This window comes from Oryctolagus cuniculus, chromosome X (genome assembly GCF_964237555.1).
Source record: "Oryctolagus cuniculus chromosome X, mOryCun1.1, whole genome shotgun sequence".
In the NCBI taxonomy this organism is placed as follows: Eukaryota; Metazoa; Chordata; class Mammalia; order Lagomorpha; family Leporidae; genus Oryctolagus; species Oryctolagus cuniculus.
Genome location: NC_091453.1, coordinates 84,639,830 through 84,662,643, shown reverse-complemented (window position 1 = coordinate 84,662,643; position 22,814 = coordinate 84,639,830). Strand labels below are relative to the sequence as shown.

The following is a 22,814-nucleotide window of genomic DNA, read 5'->3' as shown; positions in this document are numbered from 1 at the left end:
TAAAATTATATATATAAATTTATGGGATATCATGTGATTTTTTTATATGTATTATATTGTATAGTGTCCAATCAATGTAAGTATATTTATCTGCTCAAACATTTGACATTTCTTTATGGGGAAAAATACTTTTAAAATCTATATTCCAGGGATTTTTATAGAGGAATATATGTTTCTTAACTTATTTATAGCTACTCTACTATGTAATAGAACCCTAGAACTTCTTACTCCTACTTAACTATGACAGTACCCATGTATCAACAATTCCCTTGTCTCCCTCTCCCCTTCCCACTCCAGCCTCTGATAATATCACCACCATTATACTCTTAAGCTCTATGAGATAGCAATTCTTTAAAAGATTTATGTATCTATTTAAAAGGTGGAGTTACAGAGAGGCAGAGGAAGAGAGAGAGATCTTCCATCCACTGGTTCACTCCTCAAATGGCTGCAACGGCCGGAGCCAGGAGCCAGTTGGCTTCTTCTGGGTCTCCAAGAGATAGCAATTTTAGATTCTACCTATTAGTAAAATCATGTGGTACTTCTTTTTCATGTATGCTTTATTTTCCTTAAAATAATGACCTTCAGTTCCATCGATGTTGTGAATGACAGGATTTCATCATTTTTGTGGCTGAATGGTATTCCTTTGTGTATACGTATCACCTTTTCTTCATCCATTTATTAACTGATGGACACTTAGATTGTTTCCATTTCTGGGTTGTTGCATCTTGTGATGCAATAAATATTAGAGTACAGAAGTTTCTTTGACAGAGTGATTTTTTCCCTTGGATATATACTCAGTAATGGGATTAGTGGATTATAAGGTAGTTCTAGCTTTAATTTTCTGAGGAACTTCCATACTGTTTTCAACAATGGATGTAATAATTTATATTCCCACCAACAGTATGCAAGGTTTCCCTTTTCTGTACATCCTCAAAAGTGTTTGTTATCTTATATCTTTTTTATAGCAGCCAATCTAACTGGACTGACAGAGTACCTCATGGTGGTTTAGATGTACATTTCCCTTATATTTAGTAATGTTGAGTATTTTTTCATGTACCTGTGGACCATATGTATGTCTTCCTGTGAGAAATGTTCATTTGAATGTACTACCCATTTTTAATTGAATTATTTGAATTTTGCTACTGAGTTGTTTGAATTCCTCATATATTCTGTCTGTTAACCCCTTGTTAGATATATATCATGCAAATGTTGTCTCCAATTCAGTAGGGTCTCCTTACTCTTGATTGTTTCCCTTGCTGTGCTCTGTGGTTTGATGAAATCCTATTTGTCTGATTTGTTTTTGTTTCCTGTGCTTTGGGGTCCTATCCAAAAAATTTTTGCCCATTCCCATGACCTGAAGTGTCTCCCTTGTTTTATTCAATAGTTTTAAAGTTTCAGATCTTATGTTTAGATCTTTAGTCTATTTTTAGTTGGATTTTGTACATGCTGTGAGATAGGTGACACATCTAGCTTTACTCTTCTGTATGTGGAAATACAGTTTTCCTAAGCACTGTTTATTGAAAAGATTGCTCTTTTTCCAATGCATGTTTTTAGCACCTATGTCAAAGTTCAGTTAGCTGTGGCTATCTAGATATACTTTTGAGATCTCTATTTTGTTCCATTGGTCTATGTGTCTATTTTTTTTAAAAGATTTATTTTATTTATTGAAAGACAGAGTTACAGAGAGAGGTAGAGACAGAGAGGACTTCCATCTGCTGGTTCACTCCTCAGATGGCTGCAACAGCCAGAGCTGCGCTGATCTGAAGCCAGGAGCCAGGAGCTTCTTCTGGGTCTCCCATGTGGGTGCAGGGGCCCAAGGACTTGGGCCATCTTCTGCTTTCTCAGGCCATAGCAGAGAGCTGGATCTGAAGAGGAGCAGTTGGGACTAGAACTGGCGCCCATATGGGATGCCAGCACTTCAGGCCAGGGCTTTAACCCGCTGTGCCACAGTGGCAGCCCCTATGTGTCTATTTTTGTGTCAATACCATTCTGTTTTAATTACTGCAGCAATGTAATATATTTTAAAGTCAGGTAATGGAATGCCTCCTGCTTTGTTCTTTTGCTCAAGATCTCTTTGGCTATTCAGGGTTTATTGTGTTTCCATACAAATTTTTTTTATTGGTTTTCTAGTTCTGTGAGAAATGTCATTGATGGGGCCAGTGCTGTGGTGCAGTGGGTTAAAGCCCTGGCCTGAAGCACTGGCATCCCATATGGGCACCGGTTCTAGTCCCAGCTGCTCCTCTTCCATCCAGCCCTCTGCTATGGCCTGGGAAAGCAGTAGAAGATGGCCCAAGTCCTTGGGCCCCTGCACCCATTTGGGAGACCCGGAGGAGGCTCCTGGCTCCTGGCTTTGGATCAGCGCAGCTCTAGCCATTGCGTCCATCTGGGGAGTGAACCAGTGGATGGAAGACCTCTCTCTCTGTCTCTACCTCTCTCTGTAACTCTGTCTTTCAAATAAATAAAATAAATCTTAAAAAAAAAAGAAATGTCATCGGTGCTTTGATAGGAATTGCATTGAACCTGTGAATCTCTTTGGATAGTATGAACATTTTAACAATATTGATTCTTTCAGTCTATGAATAGGGATATCTTTCTATTTTGTTTTGTCCTTTTCAATAATCAGTTGACTTAAAGTCATTGTAAAGATATTTAACTCTTTGGTTAATTTTATTTTTAATTTTTAAGCTATTGGAAGTGAACTTCTTTCTTGATTTCTTTTTCAGTTAATTCACTATTGATGTATGTTAATGCTACTGATTTTTACACATTGACTTTGTATCCTGAAATTTTGCTGAATTTTTTACTACTTCTAACAGGTATTTTTTTTTTGGTGGAATCTTGGGATATTCTATACGTAAAATCATGTCATCTGCAAACGAGTACAATTTGTCTTCCCCCTTTCTAATGGATGTCATTTCTATCTTTCTCTTGCTGTATTGCTCAGACCAGGACCTCTGATAGTATTGAATAAAAATGGTAGAATTGGACATCCTTGCCTTGTTCCAGATCTTAAAGAGAAAACTTTCAGCTTTCCCCCATTCAGTATGATGCTTACTGTTGGCTTGTTATAAATGGGCTTTACCATGTTGGGGTACATATCATCTCTGCCCATTTTTTCAGAGTTGTTATCATGAAACATGGTGAATTTTATCCAAATGTCTTTTTGAGATGATCATATGATTTTTATCCTTCTTTCTGTTGATGTGATGTATCATGTTTATTGATTTTCATACAGTGAACTATCCTTAATCCCTGGAATAAATCTCACTAGATCATGGTGAATAATCATTTGTATGTACTGTTGGATTTAGTTTGCAAGTATTTTGCTGAGAATTTTTACTTTTTTGTTTATCAAGTTTATTTGGTGTATGGCTTTCTTTTTGTTTGTGTTCTTTTTGGTTTCAAGGTAATACTGACCACATAGAATGAGTTTGGAAGAATTCTTTCATTTTATGTTGTTTTGGAAGAATTTATGTTATTTCTGTCTTAAATGTTTGCTAGACTTCTGCATTGAAATAATCTAGTCCTGGGATTTTCTTTGATGGAAGACTTTTTGTTACTGATTCAATCTCATTACTCATTATTACTCTGTTCAGTTAATCTATTTCTTCATGATTCAATTACGATATATGTGTTCAGGAATTTATCCATTTCTTCTAATTTATTAAATTTGTTGCCAAATAATTATATGCAGTAATATCTAACACTTCTTTGTATTTCTGTAGTGTCAGTCATAATGTCTCTCTTTTCATCTCTGATTTTATGTACTTATACCTTCTCTATTATTTCTTGATCTAGCTAAGGGTTTGTCAATGTTTTTCTCTTTTCAAAGAATCAGCTCTGATTCATTGACTTTTTTTTTTAACTTTAGGTCATTATTTGTTCTCTGAGTTTTATCATTTTTTCCTTCTACTAATTTGAGATATATTTGTTCTTGTTATTTTATAATTTCTTAAGATACAGTGCTAAGTTGTTTATCAGAGATCATTGTGCTTTTTTGATGCAGACATTAGTTGCTGTAAATTTCCCCTTAGTATTGCTCTTGTGGTATCCCATATCGCCTCAAGAAAATTTTCAATTCTTCATTATATTCTTCCTTGATCCATTGGCTGTTCAGGAATAAGTCGTTTGGTTTCCATTTATTTACATAGTTTTCAAAGTTTTTATTGTTGATTTTTAGTTTTATTGCACTGTGACAAGATATTAATCTTACTTTTAAAAAGTTGTCTAGACTATTATGTGACCTAAGATCTCTCCTGGGGAATGTTCCATGTGTTGTTAGGAATGTGTGTTCCACAACCATTAGATTGAATGTTCTGTTTATACCTGTTAGGTCCAATTGATCTAGGGTGAAATTTAATTCTGCCATGTCTTTGTTGATTTTCTGTCTGGATGATGTTTTTCTGAAAATTGAGTGTTACAGCCTGCTGCTATTATTGCATTGGAGTCTATCTCTCCCTGTAGGTCTATTAATACTTGCTTTATATATTTGGGTGCTCCAATATTGACTGCACACGTTTGCAATTGTCGTTTCCTGTTGCTGGACTGAACCTTTATCATTATATAGTGACCTTCCTTGTGTCTTTTTACTGCTTTTGATTTAAAATTATTTCAACTGGTGGAAGTCTGGCTACTTCTGATTTTCTTTGGGTTCCATTTGCATGGAATATCTTATCCTTTTACTCTTAGTCTGCCTATGTCCTTAGAGGTGAAGAGAGTTTCTTCCAAGAAGCATAGAATTGTGTCTCATTTTTTAATCCATTCTGTCACTCTGTGTCTTTTAATTGGAGAATACAATCCATTTACATTTAAGGTAATTATTGATAAGTAAGTTCTTACTACTTCCAGTTTGATTCTGTTTTTCTGGTTTAACTAATTCCTTATTTTTTTCTTTTTCTTTTCTTTTCCTTTCCTTTCTCCTTCTCTTGCAATCTTGCTTTTAGTCAAGGAATTTTCTCCAGTACTTTTTTTGTATGTCTTCCTTATTTTTTATATATCCACTATTGATTTTTGGATTGTGGTTATGATGGGTTATACAAAACACTTCTGTTGATTATAACAAGTCATTTTGAATATGGTCTATGTGTTAACATTTTGATATAGCTACCATTTTATTGTCTTTTAATATTCACACTATGATATGAATGGTTTATACACCATGTTTATAGTTTTATAACATTCTGAATTTGTTTTTTTCAGCTATTCTTACCAGTGAGTTCTGTGTTAATGTTTTCTTCTTGTTTAAGTTTGAAGAATCCCCTCTAGCATTTCATGTTAGTCAGGTCTAGTGGTTATCAATTCTCTCAGCTTTGTTTGTCTGATATTGCTTTTATCTCACACTCATATCCGAAGAATAACTTTGCAAGGTAGAATATTCTTAACTGGCAGCTTTTTTCCCTTCAGTTCTGTGAAAGTCTCAGCTCATGGCTTCCTGCCCTATAAAGGTTTCTTCTGAGACCATCAGGCAAATTGGGACCCCTTTAAACACATATGTGGGTCTCAATTTGCCTGATTTGTTTTCTCTAGGAACTTTGAGAATCTTTTTATCTTTAACCTTGAAGAGGTTGATTATAATATGTCTTGGGCAGGGCTGGCACTGTGGCGCAGTAGGTTAATCCTCCACCTGTGACACCAGCATCCCATATGGGTTCTGGTTCTAGTCCTGGCTGCTCCTCTTCCGATCCAGCTCTCTGCTCATGGCCTGAGAAAGCATTAGAATGTGAAATGACTGCTTTGGGCCCCTGCACCCACATGGGAGACCCGTAAGAGGCTCCTGGCTCCTGTCTTCAGATCGACCCAGCTCCAGCCATTGTAGCCATTGCAGCCATTTGGGGAGTGAACCAGTGGATGGAAGACCTCTCTGTCTCTCCCTGTCACTGTCTATAACTCTACCTACCTCTCAAATAAATAAAATCTTTAAATAAATAAGTAAATATGTCTTGGGTAGAATTGTTTGGATTGAATCTGACCAGTGATCTTTAACCTCTCTGCACCCGAATAGTCATATCTGTCTCTAGGTTTGGGAAGTTTTCTGTTATTATCTCTTTGAATATGGTTTCTTTTTTTTTTTTTTTTTTTTTTTTTTTTTTTTTTTTTTACAGGCAGAGTGGACAGTGAGAGAGAGAGAGACAGAGAGAAAGGTCTTCCTTTGCCGTTGGTTCACCCTCCAAGCACCTGGGCCATCCTCCACTGCACTCCCTGGCCACAGTAGAGAGCTGGCCTGGAAGAGGGGCAACCGGGACAGAATCCGGCGCCCCGACCGGGACTAGAACCCGGTGTGCTGGCGCCGCTAGGCGGAGGATTAGCCTAGTGAGCCGCGGCGCCGGCCTGAATATGGTTTCAACACCTTTGGCATTCTCACATCCCACTTGAATCCAAATTACTTGGATATTTGCTCTTTTTGTGAAGTTCCAAAGTTCTCTAAGCTTTCTTCATTTCCGTTGATTCTTTTTCTCCTCCAGTTGTGTATTTTCAATTAACCTATCTTGGAACTCACTGATTTTCCTGTTTGATCTATTCTGTTGTTAATACCTTCCATCTCATTTTAAATTTTGTTTAGTGTACTTTTCAGTTTACCAGTTTTTCTTGATTTATTTTAATTACTGTCATCTCTCTGCAAAGTTGCTCTGTTAGAGTATCAAATAATTTTTCTGTGTTCAGTTGAAGTTCATTGAATTTCCTTGAAGCTGCTATTTCGAAATCTCGATCTGAGCATTTTGAAATTTCAGTTCCTAGGTGGTTGGTTTCTGGTACCTTAATTTGTTCCTTAGGTGAGGTCAGGGTTCCCTGGAATTACTTGATGTTTTTTGTTGAATGATGTTAAACTGTGATGTTAAGACTAGTTAATAATACTTTGACTTTTTTTACGGCTGTACCAGAAATTATAAGCAGTCTGTTTATTTTCTTTCAGTGTGTGGACACTTGTACTACTTCATCACTAGATAGTACTCTAAATCAAAGTTTGCTGCAGGTCTGTTTTTAGTATCTTTGCATTGTTTCAGTTTTACAGTATTGCCTAAGCTCAAATATATCCCCAATCAATAGTTGATTTTTGTTAAGAATGATCTGTGGAAATTCCTTAAAAAGGGTAGACAATGCCTTATAAGCCTCTTCCTGAGGTTTGGGTAGGCCTGGATACCTGAACCTTTTGCTACTAACACCATGATAGATGACACGCAGAACCCACAGAGACCAGTGCAGCCTGAGGGTAGAATCAAAATACACCAAGCTATGGTCTGCCTATTAGTCAAGTGGACTTATTGCCCAATGCCACTCCTACAAGCCTTTGGAGTTGCTGATTTGGGTTTAAGACTGATCAACTGTGGGCACGGAACTTCACTTGGCATCAAAGCAGGCCAGAAGCTCTATTTACAAATATTGCCTGTGGGTTATGACTAGTAGGACCTTGTCAGTAGTTAGTCTTGTCAGCATGGCACAGAGTCCCAATACAGTCCTGTGGTTCCTCACTGTCTCCAGTCCAGACATGAGCTCCAAAGCAAGGTCCTAAGCTCTCTCTTCTGCCTTACTCTGTAGTGGTTGTTGACTTGCTCAGCTTTGTGCCAGTGGTTGGGAAAGGGGTAGCAGAGGCTACCTGGCTATGTAGGGTCCCAGTACTCAGTCTTCAGGTCTCAGCCTGGGACTAGAGGCCATGAGATTTTGTCTGACTCTGAATTTTATCACATACTTGCCAATCACAGGCTTGGCAGACACTGGGATTCAGTTCCTTTTTCCTACTTCCAGCAAGAGACGTCTCTTTCATGCTGTGCTCCTTGGAGCTCTGAGAGAGGTGTAGCAAGCAAATGTTTCCTTCCTACTTTATTCATTGTGACTTTCCTTATCATCATATTACAGCAAAGCACTGTTGTCTCTCACCTGGTTTCTGTAATTCCTGTGAAGATAACTTGGTGCATGAATAGCTGTTCAGATTGCTGTCTGTGTACAAAGGTTAATTGAGATGTCTTTCTTGTCTTTCCCCTTGCAAATCTTGTTTTCTCTTCCAATTATGCTTCCAGGATAATAGGGGCAGTAAAGTATACTTGGGCTCTACTGTGAAGGTTACTAAAGATAATCATAGAATCTAAGAAAGGGCCTGAAGATCATCAGTCACAATTTCTTCATTTTACAGTGTAAGACACTGAAGCTCAAAGAGGAAAACAACTCAGTTTCTGAGTATTTTGCATTTCTCAGTGGTAAAAAAATAAAAATTGGAGGATTATAATAGGAGTCCAACACTAATGGTTCATGTTATATCAGATTATCACCAGATTCTCTTTCTCATTTTATAGTTCGAAGTAGCTTGTTCTGGCAAATTCACTTCATGTGTTGGTATCAGTCTAATGGTATCTTTTACTCATCTTTGGAAGGTATTCCTGGAATTTCAGGGCCAAAAGGTTACCAGGGTCTGCCTGGAGACCCAGGGAAACCTGGACTGAGCGGACAGCCTGGATTACCGGGATCACCAGGTAGGCTTGATAGAACCTTTGTACCAATTGATGCCTGATCTGAACCCTTGAAAAGTAATTATGTATTTATATTTTATGATGTTTCAGATTTGGCTAGGGTAGCTACTGAAATGTAGAGCTCACTTTTGACAAAAATGTTGTCATTTGTCCCAAGTTTCAACAGTGAAAATTTATAAGCTACTTGCCTTGCTCATTTAATTTCTTCTTTTTGTGAATATACAGAATCAGAAGTATGATCCAACTCTGGTGCTGCTTTTTATTATATACATAGCAATACATAAGTAAGACAATTATTTGGTACATGTCTGAATAATTCACCTTTTCCAGTTGTTTCCCCTTCAGACAAATAAATAATCAAGCCACGTAAAACAGATGGTTGCTAATTCTGTCTTATTTTTAAAAACATCTACGTATGAAAATTTCCCAACCTCTATTGGTAGTCTGTTACAGAATTAATTACCCTTACAGTCAACATTTTTTTATTTCTGTTAAAACTTTTTTCGGCTGTTCCATAAACAATATTCTTTTTGTTTGTCCCCTAAAGAAATAAAGAGCAGCTAGTTCCTATCCTTATAAGAACAATATATGTACTTATAGGTCACTAATTTGCTCTTAATGCCACACCATATTGCCTTGACATAGTTGGAAAGAGAAATTCTTTGTCTTCCCTCGTATCTTCTGTATTTTCTCCCTCAAATTGGAAGTCAGTATGAGAGAAAATGGAAAAAAAAGTTTCAGATAACACTGTAATCCTTGAAAAATACTTAGGTATCACCACAGAGTTCAAGTACCAGTCATCTAGGAAGTATGTGCAAACAGAGCAGCCATGCCTGTTTGAGATGTCTTCCCAGTACCACTCCATCATCCTGTATCTCTTGCTGGCCTAATATGTAACAGGACTATATTGTGACAGTGTATCACCTTTCCTCTTCCTGGTCTCATATACTCAGGCTTTACATGAGTAAGCCATTCTGAACCTTTTAAAAACAGATTTATTATATTGGATATATCTTGAAAATAGAGTAAGGGTAGGGTAGTTGTACACATACAACAAATGAGCCTTCAAGTGATTAGAATTGCTTTAGGACAAGGTGTCCTGGTAATTTTTTTTATAAAGTTATATTAGGAGACCTCTGTTACCATGATTATATTGTAACATGTTCCCACAGAGATTTCTTAGGTACTGCTTGCCTGTTTTATACTGAATTATAGCTGTGGACTTTAATCATATATTTAATATTTAATGTATCCTATCCCATGCTGGCACTTTAATTACTGCCCATTCTAAGAAACCAGACAAATGCAATATTGTTTACTTCTCTTAATAATAGCAATGTAACTTTTTAGGTCCCAAGGGAAACCCTGGTCTCCCTGGGCAGCCAGGACTTATAGGACCCCCTGGACTTAAAGGAAATCTAGGTGATATGGGTTTTCCAGGTGAGTGATGAAAATCTTCTAAATATTTGTTTGTTTTAGAAGCAGATTTCACATTTGCTAGTTCACTTCCCAAATAGCTGCATTGGTTGGGCCTGGGCCAGGCTGAATCTTGGAGCTGGGAACTCAGTCCAGGTCTCCCACATGGGTGACAAGTACCCAGCAGCTAGCTGCCTCCCAGGATTTGAATTAGAAGGAAACTGGAATCAGGAGCCAAGACATGAACTCAGGCACCCTAATATGGAATGTGGGCTTCCCAACCAGTGGCTTAACTATTAGGCCAAACCTCTGACCCCTCATTAATCTCATTAGCCTCATTAATGGAAAATGACAGTTCGTTTTCTTTTTTATCAGTAAAGTGACTATTGAGGAAAAATTGAGAAAACATCTAACATGATCTGTGGGTAGACGTTCTCCTGTTACACAAATATGTGAAGTGGGAATTAAAGGGTAGAGCTTTAGAAACCTAAAAAGTTGGAATTAACAAACTGTACTCCTTTAATTTAAATTTCTGTTAAAAATAGGTTTTATATAATCCTGGTTGTGAAGCTCATTATTGTATAACTCATATTCTGTGTGGTGTTTTTTATCTTTTTGCTTGGTCATAGACATCTTAGGTCCATCATGAGTAAAGGATATTTTATTAAATAGTATACATTATATTTTCAACAGGCCCACAAGGTGTGGAAGGGCCCCCTGGACCTCCTGGAGTTCCTGGACAACCTGGTTCACCAGGATTTCCTGGACAGAAAGGAGAAAAGGGTGATCCTGGTGTTTCAGGCATTGGTCTTCCAGGTCTTCCTGGCCCGAAGGTAATCATACCCTAAGTGTATGTCTGAGCAGATGGGATTTTTCTCTAACAACGCACTCATTCCCAGTTCTTTATTAGACAAACTATAGATGACATGTTTTATTTTAGGTCAGAGGTTTATTCTTTCTCTTTTCTCTTAGATTGTAAGAAGACGTGTCATACCATTTGTGGCCAGTGCATTAAAAGAAGGGGGGAAAAATTCTGATCTCTTTATTTTGTTTCTTTCTTGATCTCCAAGCATGTTTAAATAAATTAGGCATATTTTCCTCCTGATTTTCTTCCTAATTTTTCCTTTTTAGTGATGGAGTTGCTGATCTTTGTCTCAATATTCTTATTAACTAATTTGAAAAGACTTATAAGTAAAGTGACTTAAGAAGCTAATGAAAGCATAGAAATATTCTTTTTAAGATGTATTTATTTGAAAGGAAGAGTAACAGAGAGAATGGAGGAGGGGGAGGGGGAGAGGGAGAGACAGTGAGAGATGGAGAGAATGAGAATGAATGAATCTTCCATATTCTGGTTTACTCCCCAAATTCCCAAATTCCCACAACAGTGGCGGCTGGGCCAGGTTAAATCCAAGAGCCTGGAATTCTGTCCCTGTCTCCCACCTGGGTGGCAAGGACCCAAGCACTTTGACAATTCTCCACTGCTTTCCCAGGTGCATTAGCAGGAAGCTGGATTGAAAGCAGAACAGATGGGACTTAAACTGTCACTCCAGTATGGGATGCCAGCATCACAAATGGCAGCCTAACCCTCTGTGTCACAACACCAGCCTGCAATGTAGAAGCATTCTTTTTTATTGAAAAATTTATGTATTTATTTATTTATTTTTATATTTTATTTAAGTTATACAGTTTTATGTATTTCTACCAGATTACAAGAACTAATTGCTAAATCTTCAGGAGTTCCTCCAACAGATTTATAACCATTGGTAACTTGGAGTTTCCCATTATGAAAGTATTTTACACAAAGAAATTCAACAAATGCCATAAATCAGAACTTCTGAGTAATTTTTCCTCTGAAAAACTAATCTGCTAACCATTTACCAACACACTGTCGGGTGAAGGGAATTGGGATTTTGGTGCAGTCATAACTGTCTACTCATAAAAAGGATGATAGATAGGTTTCCATTCTCCAGTTAGAATTTCAACTGTATTACATTTTTAAGATTTCGTGTGTGTGGATGTGTGTAAAACTGAAACAAAATGTCTCTCAATAATTTCATGTGGACAGGTTTTATGTATAAATCTTTGGCATAAGAATGTAATTCATAGATACAATTCTAAGAATAAAATGATACTTCCCTTCCCCCACTTCCCCTTTTTCCTTCCCCTACTTCCTCCCCCTTTCTTTCCCTCCCTCCCTCCCTCCCTTTCTTTATTTCTTTCTCTCTTTGATAATATATCCTCAACTAAATAAACAATTCAACAAATAAAAAGTAAAAAGACCACAATTCAATGGGAATATAGGCAAGGGTTATAAACAATAACAAAATTAAATGATATCCATTTTCCTCATATACAGAACTTTTTTTAAAAGATTTAATTATTTATTTGAAAGGCAGAGTTATACAGAGTCAGAGGCTGAGAGAGAGACAGAGAGAGAGAGGTCTTTCATCTGCTGGTTCACTCCCCGGATGGCCCCAACGGCCGGAGCTGCCCTGATCTGAAGCCAGGAGCCAGGAGCTTCTTCTAGGTCTCCCACATGGGCACACAGGCCCAAGGACTTGGGCCATATTGTGTTGCTTTCCCAGGCCATAGCAGAGAGCTGGATCGGAAGTGGAGCAGCTGGGACTAGAACTGGTATCCATATGGGATGTGGGCACTACAGGCAGCAGCTTTACCCACTATGCCGCAGCGCTGGCCCCTTTTTTTTAAAGATTTATTTCAGAAAATTTTAAATTAACCACAGATCATTAAAATGATAGTAATATATCATTCTTAACAATTGGTTTGACAGAGATATAAAAGCAAAGTTTGACAAAACTATATTTGCAGCAATACTGATACACACAGTAAGGGAAATTCTATTTTTCTAAAATATATTTTAAAGGAAATTTCTATTGGTTGATTGGTTACTCAACTTATTATAAACATAATCAAGGGAAATTTTTGCATATTAATTCCGGTTTAATTATGTAAACTTTATTGAATTGGATTTTAATTTTTGTTATATTTATATTTTACCAGTAATATATTTATATATGCTTTCTTTTTTAAAAAAAGATTTATTTATTTGAAAGGCAGAGCTGCTGAGAGGAAAAAGCAGAGAGAGAGAGAGAGAGAGAGAGAGAAAGAAGTCTTCCACCCATTTTCATCCATTGGTTCACTCCCCAGATGGCTGCAATGGCCGGACCTGAACCCATTTGAAGCCAGGAGCCAGTAGCTTCTTCAGGTCTCCATGCAGATGCAGGTGCCCAAAGACCCGAGCCATCTTCCACTGGTTTCCCAGTCCATAGCAGAGAGCTGGATTGGAAGTGGAACAGCCAGAACTTGAACCGGTATCCACATGGGATGCTGGCACTGGAGGAGGCAGGTTTACCCACTACACCACAGCACTGACTCCCATATACACTTTCATTAAAAGCTAATAGTGTGGGGCCGGCATTGTAGTGTAGAAGGTGGAGCTATTGCCTGCGACACCAGCATCTAATGTGGGTGCCAGTTCAAGTCCTAGCTGCTCCACTTCTGATCCAGCTCCCTGCTTATGCACCTGGGAAGGCAGCAGAGGATGGCCCAGGTCCTTGGGCTCCTGAACCCTTGTGGGAGACCTGGATGGAGTTCCAGGCTGCTGGCTTCAATCTGGCCCAGCCCCTGCTGTTGCAGCTATCTGGGGAGTGAAACAGCAGATAGGGAAACCAATCTCTCTCTCTCTCTGTCCCCCACCCCACCCCATAACTGTGCCATTCAAATAAATGAAAATGAATCTTTAAAAAAATGACAATACAGGGACTGGTATTGTGGCATAGCAGCTTAGGCCCCCACTTGAGATACCTGCATCCCATATCGGAATGCTGGTATGAGTGCCAAGTAGCATCCAATTGATCTCCCTGCTAAGGTGCCTGGGAAGGCAGTAGACAATTACCCAAGTACCTGTATGCCACCCACATGGGAGACCAAGATGGAGTTCCTGGCTTGTGGCTTCAGCCTGGCCCAGACATGGCTGTCACAGCCATTTGGAAAGTGAACCAGTGAATAGAACATCCTCTCCCTCACCTTTTCCCTCTCCCTCTCCCTCTCCCTCTCCCTTCCCTCTCCCTCTCCCTCTCCCTCTCCCTCTCCCTCTCCCTCTCCCTCTCCCTCTCCCTCTCCCTCTCCCTCTCCCTCTCCCTCTCCCTCTCCCTCTCCCTCTCCCTCTCCCTCTCCCTCTCCCTCCATCTCTACTTTTCAAATAAACAAGTAAATCCTTTTTAAAAAGTAACAATTCAGGCATATAAAAAGCAATAGTGAAAATCGTCATACCCATCCTCTTGTTTCTCCATCCCCTTCACTATTGAGGCTCACTGTCAATAATTGGTGTCTATGTTTGAATCCTTTATTCTACACATTTATGTATATGTATGTGGAATTCTCCTTTTTTCTACACAGTGTATATATGAGGGTATGGTGTATGTGCTATCCTATACCTTGCTGTATCACAATTTTCTTTTTCAATTTATCTTAAAAATTTTCCTTTGTCATTATATATTATATCTGTGGATGCACATATAATTATTTATACTGGATAGATTCCTGGAATGTGAAATTTTGGATGAAAGGATAAGTACATTTAAATTATTGTCTTTTTAGTTTTTTTAAATAATAGATAACATACGAACTTGATTATAAAATACAACCAGAATAGAAAGATGTAAATTGAGAAGTCTTCTTTCTACATGTTCTCAAACCCAAAACCCCCAGTTTGCCATCCCCAGGGTAATCAGTTTAGCACTTTCTAATGTGCTTTTCAAGAAAACATTTGTTAACACATGCCTACATTATATTTAAATGATTTTAAGAGTCATTGTTGTTATATTCAAAATCTCTGATACTGCAGTACATCTTAAAAAGCATTTTACAATTCAACTTGGAAAAAGTTTTCCTAAATAGCTCATGCATGAAATGATGCTGCATCTTCCAAATTTGTATTTCTTTGGATATTTTTATTTACACATTAAAAATCACCCTGTGCATCTTCTTATGTAGTTATCATCACTTAGTAAATCTTGGCAAACTCCCTTTATCAGCTCATAAATACAGGCCTCATTCTTTTCAATAAGTATCTAGTATCCTTTTGTTGGTTTCCCATAATTTCACTTGTTATTAGTACTAAAGTCATTTCCATAATTGTATAATTAGATACATGTGATACTGATGATTCTTACATATGCGTATCTTAAGAATTTTGGGTAAATGCTGCTATAGAATAAATTCTGGGTAGAATTACAGGAAGCTAACATTTATATGCCTTTTAATATCGACAATTACTGCCAAATTTTCCTATTAAATAATTATTCTCTTATGAAAATTATTAGCATAAGACCGTTTTCTTTTCATTTAAAAATATTGAGTGTTAATTAACTCTTTTCCCCAAAGTAACCATTTATTTAATGAGTACAGATTTCATAAGTACAACTTTAGGAATATAGTGATTCTTCCCATCACACCCACCCTCCCACCCCTACTCCCACTCCTACCCCACCTCCTCCTCCCTCTCCCATTCCCAGTCCCATTCTCCATTAAGAAAAACAACAACAACAAACTGTTCCTCTACAGTCAAGACAGGGGCTATTCAAGTCATTACTTCTCAAAGTGTCCATTTCACTTCTACAGATTTCCTTTTAGGTGCTCTGTTAGTTATCACAGATAAGGGAGAACATATGGTATTTATCCCTTTGGGACTGGCTTATTTCACTAAGTATGATGGTTTCCAGATTCATCCATTTTGTTGCAAATGACTGGATTTCTTTTTTTTCCCCCGCTGTGTAATAGTCCATGGTGTACATATCCCATAATTTCTTTATCTGGTCTTCAGTTGACAGGCATTTAGGTTGATTCCATGTCTTAGCTGTTGTGAATTGAGCTGCAATAAACATGGAGGTACAGATAGCTCTTTTGCTTACTGATCTCATTTCCCTTAGGTAAATTCCCAGGAGTGGGATGGCTGGGTCATATGCTAGGTCTATATTCAGATTTCTGAGGTATCTCCAAATTGATTTCTATAATGGTTTTACCAGTTTACATTCCCACCAACAGTGGATTAGGGTACCTTTTTCCCCACATCCTTGCCAATATTTGTTGTTTGTTGATTTCTGTATGAATGACATTCTAACTGGGGTGAGGTGAAACCTCGTTGTAGTTTTAATTTGCATTTCCCCAAGAGCTAGTGATCCTGAGCATTTTTTCATGTATCTGTTGGCTATTTGGATTTCCTCTTTTGAAAAATGTCTGTTAAGTCCTTGGCCCATTTATTAACTGGGTTTGTTGTTATTGTTGTTGTTGTTGTGGAGTTTCTTGACCTCTTTATATATTCTGGTGATTAATCTTTTATCAATTGCACTGTTTGCAAATAATTTCTCCTATTCTATCGGTTGCCTCTTCACTTTCCTGAGTGTTTCTTTTGCAGTACAGAAACTTCTCAATTGGATGTCATCCCATTTGTTGACTTAGGCTTTGATCGCCTGTGCCTCTGGGATCTTTTCCAATAAATCTTTGCCTGTGCCAATGTCTTGCAGGGTTTCTCTAATGTTCTCTAGTAATTTGATGGTATCAGGTAATAGGTTTAAGTCTTTAATCCATTTTGAGTGGATTTTCGTGTAAGGTGTAAGTTAGGGGTCCTGCTTCATACTCCTGCATGTGGAAATTCAGTTTTCCCTGCACCATTTGTTGAAGAGACTGTCCTTAATCCAGGGATTGGTTTTAACTCCTTGGTCAAATATAAGTTGGTTGTAGGTGCTTGGATTGATTCTGTTCCATTAGTCTATCCATCTGTTTTTGTACCAGTACCAGGCTGTTTTGATTAAAACTGCTTTGTTGTAGTATGTCTTGAAATCTGGTATTGTGATGCCTCCGGCTTTGTTTTTGTTGTATATGATTGATTTAGCTATCCGAGGTCTCCTGTGTTTCCATATGAATTTCAGCATCATTTTTTCTAGATCTGAGAAGAATGTCTTTGGTATTTTGATTGGTATCACATTGAATCTGTAAATTGTTTTCAGAAGAATGAACATTTTGATGATACTCTTTAATGAACTTTTTGAACTTTACCAACCTAATGAGTGAAAAATGGTATATAATTATTCCTTTAGTTGAATTTTTTCTGATTACAATTGGGGTTTTATATGTTTATATCTCTTCTATAAATTGTCTATTCATTCCCTTTGTCACACTTTCTTAGGAGGGAATTGGTTGTATAAATCCTAGTGATTTGTGAAAGTCCATTAATGACATATAGGGATGATGTATCCACTGTCTATTTTGTATGTTATAAGTACTTTCTCCAATTATTTGTCTGAGATCATTGTCTACTGTGCATTTTATCATGTAGAAGTTTAAAATTTTGACAAATAAATTTTATACTCATTCTTTTATTCATTCAAAGATATCTATTGAGTATTAACATGTTTCAAGTATTGTTTTAGGTTCTGGAGATACAACATTCAAGAAACAAAAAAATTCACTGCCTGCACAGAACTTTTATCTAGTCAAAGAGACATAGGAGGGGTCTTCAAAAATTCATGGAAAATATATCATATGGAAAAACAATTTTGATTTCAAAGTATCTTTCATAAGAGTAACCTTATCTTCATTCTATTTTTCCATGTACTTTTTGAAGTCCTCTCATGTAGTAAACAAAATAAGCATAAAATAGGGTAGAAGGTGGTAAAACTCGTGAAAAATTAAAGCAATGCTTGGGAATAGGAACCACTGAGAAGTTACATTGTGAAAGAAGTAAGGGAGAGTCTCTCCAAAGACAGTTGAGGACTGACTTCTCTGTATTAAGGGAATGAGTCATGCAACGACCCTGTGGGGGGAACGTACCTGACATATTTAAGGAACATAAGTGAGGCCAGTATGGTTAAACAGAATGAGTGAAATTAAAGTAAAGAGCAGATGAGCTCAATTTGTTAAAGGACATCAAATTAGGTAATTAAAAGTTACTGTAAAGGCTTTTATTACTGAGGAAAATTGGTAACAAATATAAAAAAAGATTCCACATTAAAGATTAAAGAAATATCACAGCTTTACTTTTGGAAATTGATCATAGATGAGCAAAGATTAAAGCAGGGAGACCAGTTATGGTGCTATTTAAATAATACAGGTTAGAGATACTGGTAACTTGATGATGGTGGTGGCAGTAGAAGTAATAAGAAATTGTCAGATTGTGAACATATTTTATCTTTTTTAAATTTGAGACAATCATAAAGAGCCAGAAAGAGAGAGAGAGAGAGAGAATGTCCCACCTGTTTGTTCACTCCCCAAATGTCCACATCAGCCAGGACTGGGCCAGGCCCAAGCCAGGAGCCATAAACTCAATTCCGGTGTCCTACATGTATGGCAAGAACCCATTTACTTGAGCTATCACTTGCTGCCTACCAGGTGTGCATTAGCAGGAAGCTGGAATTATGAGCAGAGCCATAATTCAAACCCCAGAACTCCAGTATGAGATGTGATGTTCCATGTGGCATCTTAACCACTAAGCCAAATGCCTGTCCCAAGATTTCTGAATGTACTTTCTAAGCCAGAAAGATTTGCTTACAGAATATGAGAGAAATAGAAGTCTCAGGGATGACTATAAAGTTTTTATCTTGAACAACTGTAAGCATGGAGTTGTTATTTGCTGAGATTAGAAAGATTTTGGAAGAAGTAGGTATGGTGAGAAAGATCAGGAACACAGTTTTCTTATTTTTTATATTTTTATATTTTATATTTTATAAAATATATATTTTTATATTTTATATTTTTTATATTTTATAAAATATATATAATATATAATTTATATTTTTTATATTCCAGCCTCAAAATCAAAGCTCACATCAGAAAATTCATTACAAACCATGATAAATAAGTTAGGTAATTAAAAGTTACTGTAAAGGCTTTTATTACTGAGGAAAATTGGTAACAAATATAAAAAAAGATTCCACATTAAAGATTAAAGAAATATCACAGCTTTACTTTTGGAAATTGATCATAGATGTTTTTATCTTGAACAACTGTAAGCATGGAGTTGTTATATGCTGAGATTAGAAAGATTTTGGAAGAAGTAGGTATGGTGAGAAAGATCAGGAACACACGCTAAGGTGGAAATTCATCAGGAGGGAAAAGGGAGAAAGAGATGACTAAAGTTGTAGGCCTGACTTTTAAGTCTGTTGGTTTATTTTTTGATCTACTTAAGATTTCTACATCCTATTATAAAAATAGATTTATATATTTCTTTCAGTATTTTCGTGTTTTTGTACTTTATATCTTAAATCCTTCTGAATTTTTTGTAGATTTTCTGAGGGAGGAAGTCACTTTATACTTTGCCCAAATAAGTACCCTATCAATCCAACCCCATTTGTTACAAACTCGAATTCTACTCACTGATTCAAAATTTCATTTTAAAAAATTCCTACATATGTTCATATGGTTTTTTACAGAATGAATGAACTTTAACATGTATGTAATAGAACAGAAATTACCATAGTAAATAATCTCTCAATTTATAATGAATGATAGAGAAAAATTATTTCAATTGACTAATTTATATTCAATTCTTCAAGTAAGAGGCTAATTTTGAGCTTTTCTATGTGGCTTATATTTCTTTTTTTTTTTTAAAGATTTATTTATTTATTTGAAAATCAGAGTTACACAAAGAGAGAAGGAGAGGCAGAGAGAAAGAGAGGTCTTCCATCCACTGGTTCACTCCCCAATTGGCCACAACAGCTGGAGCTGTGCTGATCTGAAGCCAGGAGCCAGGAGCTCCTTCCAGGTCTCCCACATGGGTGCAGGGTCCCAAGGACTTGGGCCATCTTTTTACTGCTTTCCCAGGCCATAGCAGGGAGCTGGATTGGAAGTGGAGCTGGGACTCGAACTGGTGCCCATATGGGATGTCGGCACTGCAGGTGGCGGTTTTACCCGCTATGCCACAGCACTGGCCCTATGGCCTATATTTCAACAAGCAAGTTCTATTTCACAAATTTCAGTTACCATGATTAAGTTAAATAATGCTGATCCACAATAGCAGAGCTCAAATTTCAGTTACCATATTATATTAGCATATAAGTCCATAAATTGCCGTGTAAATAAAGAGATGTGCATCTTAAGTAGTGAGCAGTTATTTCACAGATTTCAAATTCCAACAGTATTAATTGCCATGCATCTGCTCAGTTCATGCCCTGAGAGAAAGGCACGTAGTCACTGCTTCCCAGTGATAAACCAATGTGGCATTTTACAAAAATTGTAATTAAAAGAAAAAATTAGCCAAGAAGGAAAAAATGGGGGCCGGCACCGTGGCTCACTTGGTTAATCCTCCGCCTGCAGCACCGGCATCCCATATGGGTGGCAGTTCTAGTCTCGTTTGCTCTTCTTCCAGTCCAGCTCTCTGCTGTGACCCAGGAGTGCAGTGGAGGATGGCCCAAGTGCTTGGGTCTCTGCACCCGCATGGGAGACCAGGAGGAAGCACCTGGCTCCTGGCTTCGGATTGGCGTAGCGCTGGCCTTAGTGGCCATTTGGGGGGGTGAACCAAAGGAAGGAAGACCTTTCTCTTTGTCTCTCTCTCTCACTAACTCTATCTGTCAAAAAAAAAAAAAAAGGAAAAAAGTGTAGCAAGTAATGAAAAGTAATAACACTGCAAGATTTGAATCTAATGTAAATGGAGTAGTACAAATAGGTAACCATAGGAATGTAGATAGTGGTACCATTAGAGAAAATACATGTGTAGCTAAGGATCTTGGTAAAGGCAAACTTATCAACATGAATGGGGCACATGGCACTGACGAAAAAAAGGTGAAGATGTAAAGTAAGTGTCACTGTACACACAACTGCATATTAAAAGATCTCTTAGAGATATTTCACAAAATTGGAAGTGCAAAGATAAAAATGTTGGAAGCTGATCCGAGTAATGTGGCAATTTCTATGTCAAGTTGAGGAAAAGATGTGTGTTCCATATTGTAAGTTTTATGTTGAGAAGGAGTGAGACAGTACTCAAATTATTCTTGGTTAAATTTTTACAAAGAAGTCAGGCGCTCTATAATTGTATTTAATATTTTAAATTAAAATACACTAAATTAACATTAATATTTGTTAATTCTCTATACATGTATAACTGACATATAGAGAAATTTTTTTTAAATAATGTCAAAGTCCCCGAAATAATCATAATAGTTCCTGTTGATTATTAAGATCACTTGAAGTAGTTTGGGCTTTTTACAATTCCACACCACCAGATAAATCAAGGGGTGCCTATATCATGAAGGAAGAGGGGAAGAAAACTTTGAGGAAATATAATGATTGGAGAGTGACAAGTATACAATAAATTTCTATAGTTATTACACTGTTAAGAAACAGGAATAGTGGTAAAAGATCAAATCAGTTTGTTTTTCAAAGGGCATAGTTTGTGAGACAGTGTCATTGATAGTAAAAAAAAAAAGCATGATCAATATTATATACTGAAATCTAAGAAAGTGAGTTAATGAGCAGAAATTTGAGTCCTGATTTTTTTTCTATGTAAATGCTATTTAATTTATTTCAGGTACAAGGATTGAGTTATCCAAATATTTTCTATAATATCATATCATTGGAAAAAGATTTAATGAATAGCTAAATTGATTACTAATTAGCCTACAAATTACTTATAATAGAGATATTGTAAGTATTTGATGGTTTTGAAAATACTTTTTTCTCTGGACAATTTAAATCCCTCTCCAATCAATATTACTAATTTTTAGGATACTGAGTATATATGACTTTGACAAGTCATTTATAATTCTTATGTATCTTCACTACCTTTTCAGTAAAAGGAGAAGAGGCAATATCTTGCCTTTTGCGTAGTTACTGTGAGCCTTAATGACATTTTTTTAAAAACCTGAAGATTATAAAAGACCCTATACATAATATTTCTTTATCTGTAAAATGATAAGGCTGGAGAAGGTGGTTGCTAAGATTTCTAAAATATCTTAAATTTAAAAAAAAAACATTTATTTATTTGAAAGGCAGAGTTATAGAAGGGTGGAGAGAGGGAGAGATAGAGAGGTTTTCCATCTGCTGGTTTACTCCCCAAATGGCCACAACTGCCAGAGCTGGGCTGATCCGAAGCCGGGAGCCAGGAGCTTCTTCCATGTCTCCCACGTGGATGCAGGGGCCCAATGACTTGGGCCATCATCTACTGCTTTCCTAGGCCATAGCAGAGAACTGGATCTGAAGTAGAGCAGCTGGAACTCAAACCAAAGCCCATATGGGTTGATGGCACTGCAGACGGAGGCTTTACCCACTATGCCACAGTGCCAGCCCCTAAAATACCTTAAATTTAATCAATCTGTGGGACTATATGAATCTTTAACATTCTTTCTACATGACATAATGATTCTAACCTCCATAACACCTTCCTAAGATCTAATCATACTACTGATTCACTGCAGTCCCTGTCATAATCCTTGATGGATGTTTTTGGTGAAACTAGAAAGCGCATCTTAAAATTCCTATGGAAATACAAAGGATACAGAAGTGCCAAGGAAATCTTGAAAAGAACGAATTGGGAGCACACGCTCTTCTAGATTTAAAAACTTAGTTGATAGTTTGGGATCAATGGACTAGAGTCCAGAAATAAACTTATACATTTTGGATCAATTGATTTTCAACAGGGATGCCAAGACAGTTAAAAAGGTAAAGAACAGTCTTTTCAACAAGTATTACTGGGACAAGTGGATATCTGCATGCAAAACAAAACAATTAATTTGGACCTCTACTTCATACCACATATAAAAATTAACTGAAAATGGATAATTGACCTGAACATAAGAACTAAAACTCTGAAGAGCTTAGAAGAAAACATGACTAAATCACAATGACTCTGGCTGGGTTAAGTAATGGTTTCTTAGCTATGACACACATTAGCTGTGACATTATCAAGAAACTAAAAAGAGGAGTCAC

General features: G+C 37.0%; 1 protein-coding gene across 1 annotated transcript in view; it reads left to right on the top strand.

Moving 5' to 3' along the window:
- Positions 1–22,814, top strand: part of COL4A5 (collagen type IV alpha 5 chain) — a 252,813-nt gene that overhangs the window by 172,560 nt on the left and 57,439 nt on the right. The window contains exons 34-36 of the mRNA XM_002720176.5: positions 8,364–8,462; positions 9,810–9,899; positions 10,569–10,708. Of these exons, the coding sequence (XP_002720222.3) occupies positions 8,364–8,462; positions 9,810–9,899; positions 10,569–10,708 (329 nt within the window). The remainder of the gene's footprint in view (positions 1–8,363; positions 8,463–9,809; positions 9,900–10,568; positions 10,709–22,814) is intronic.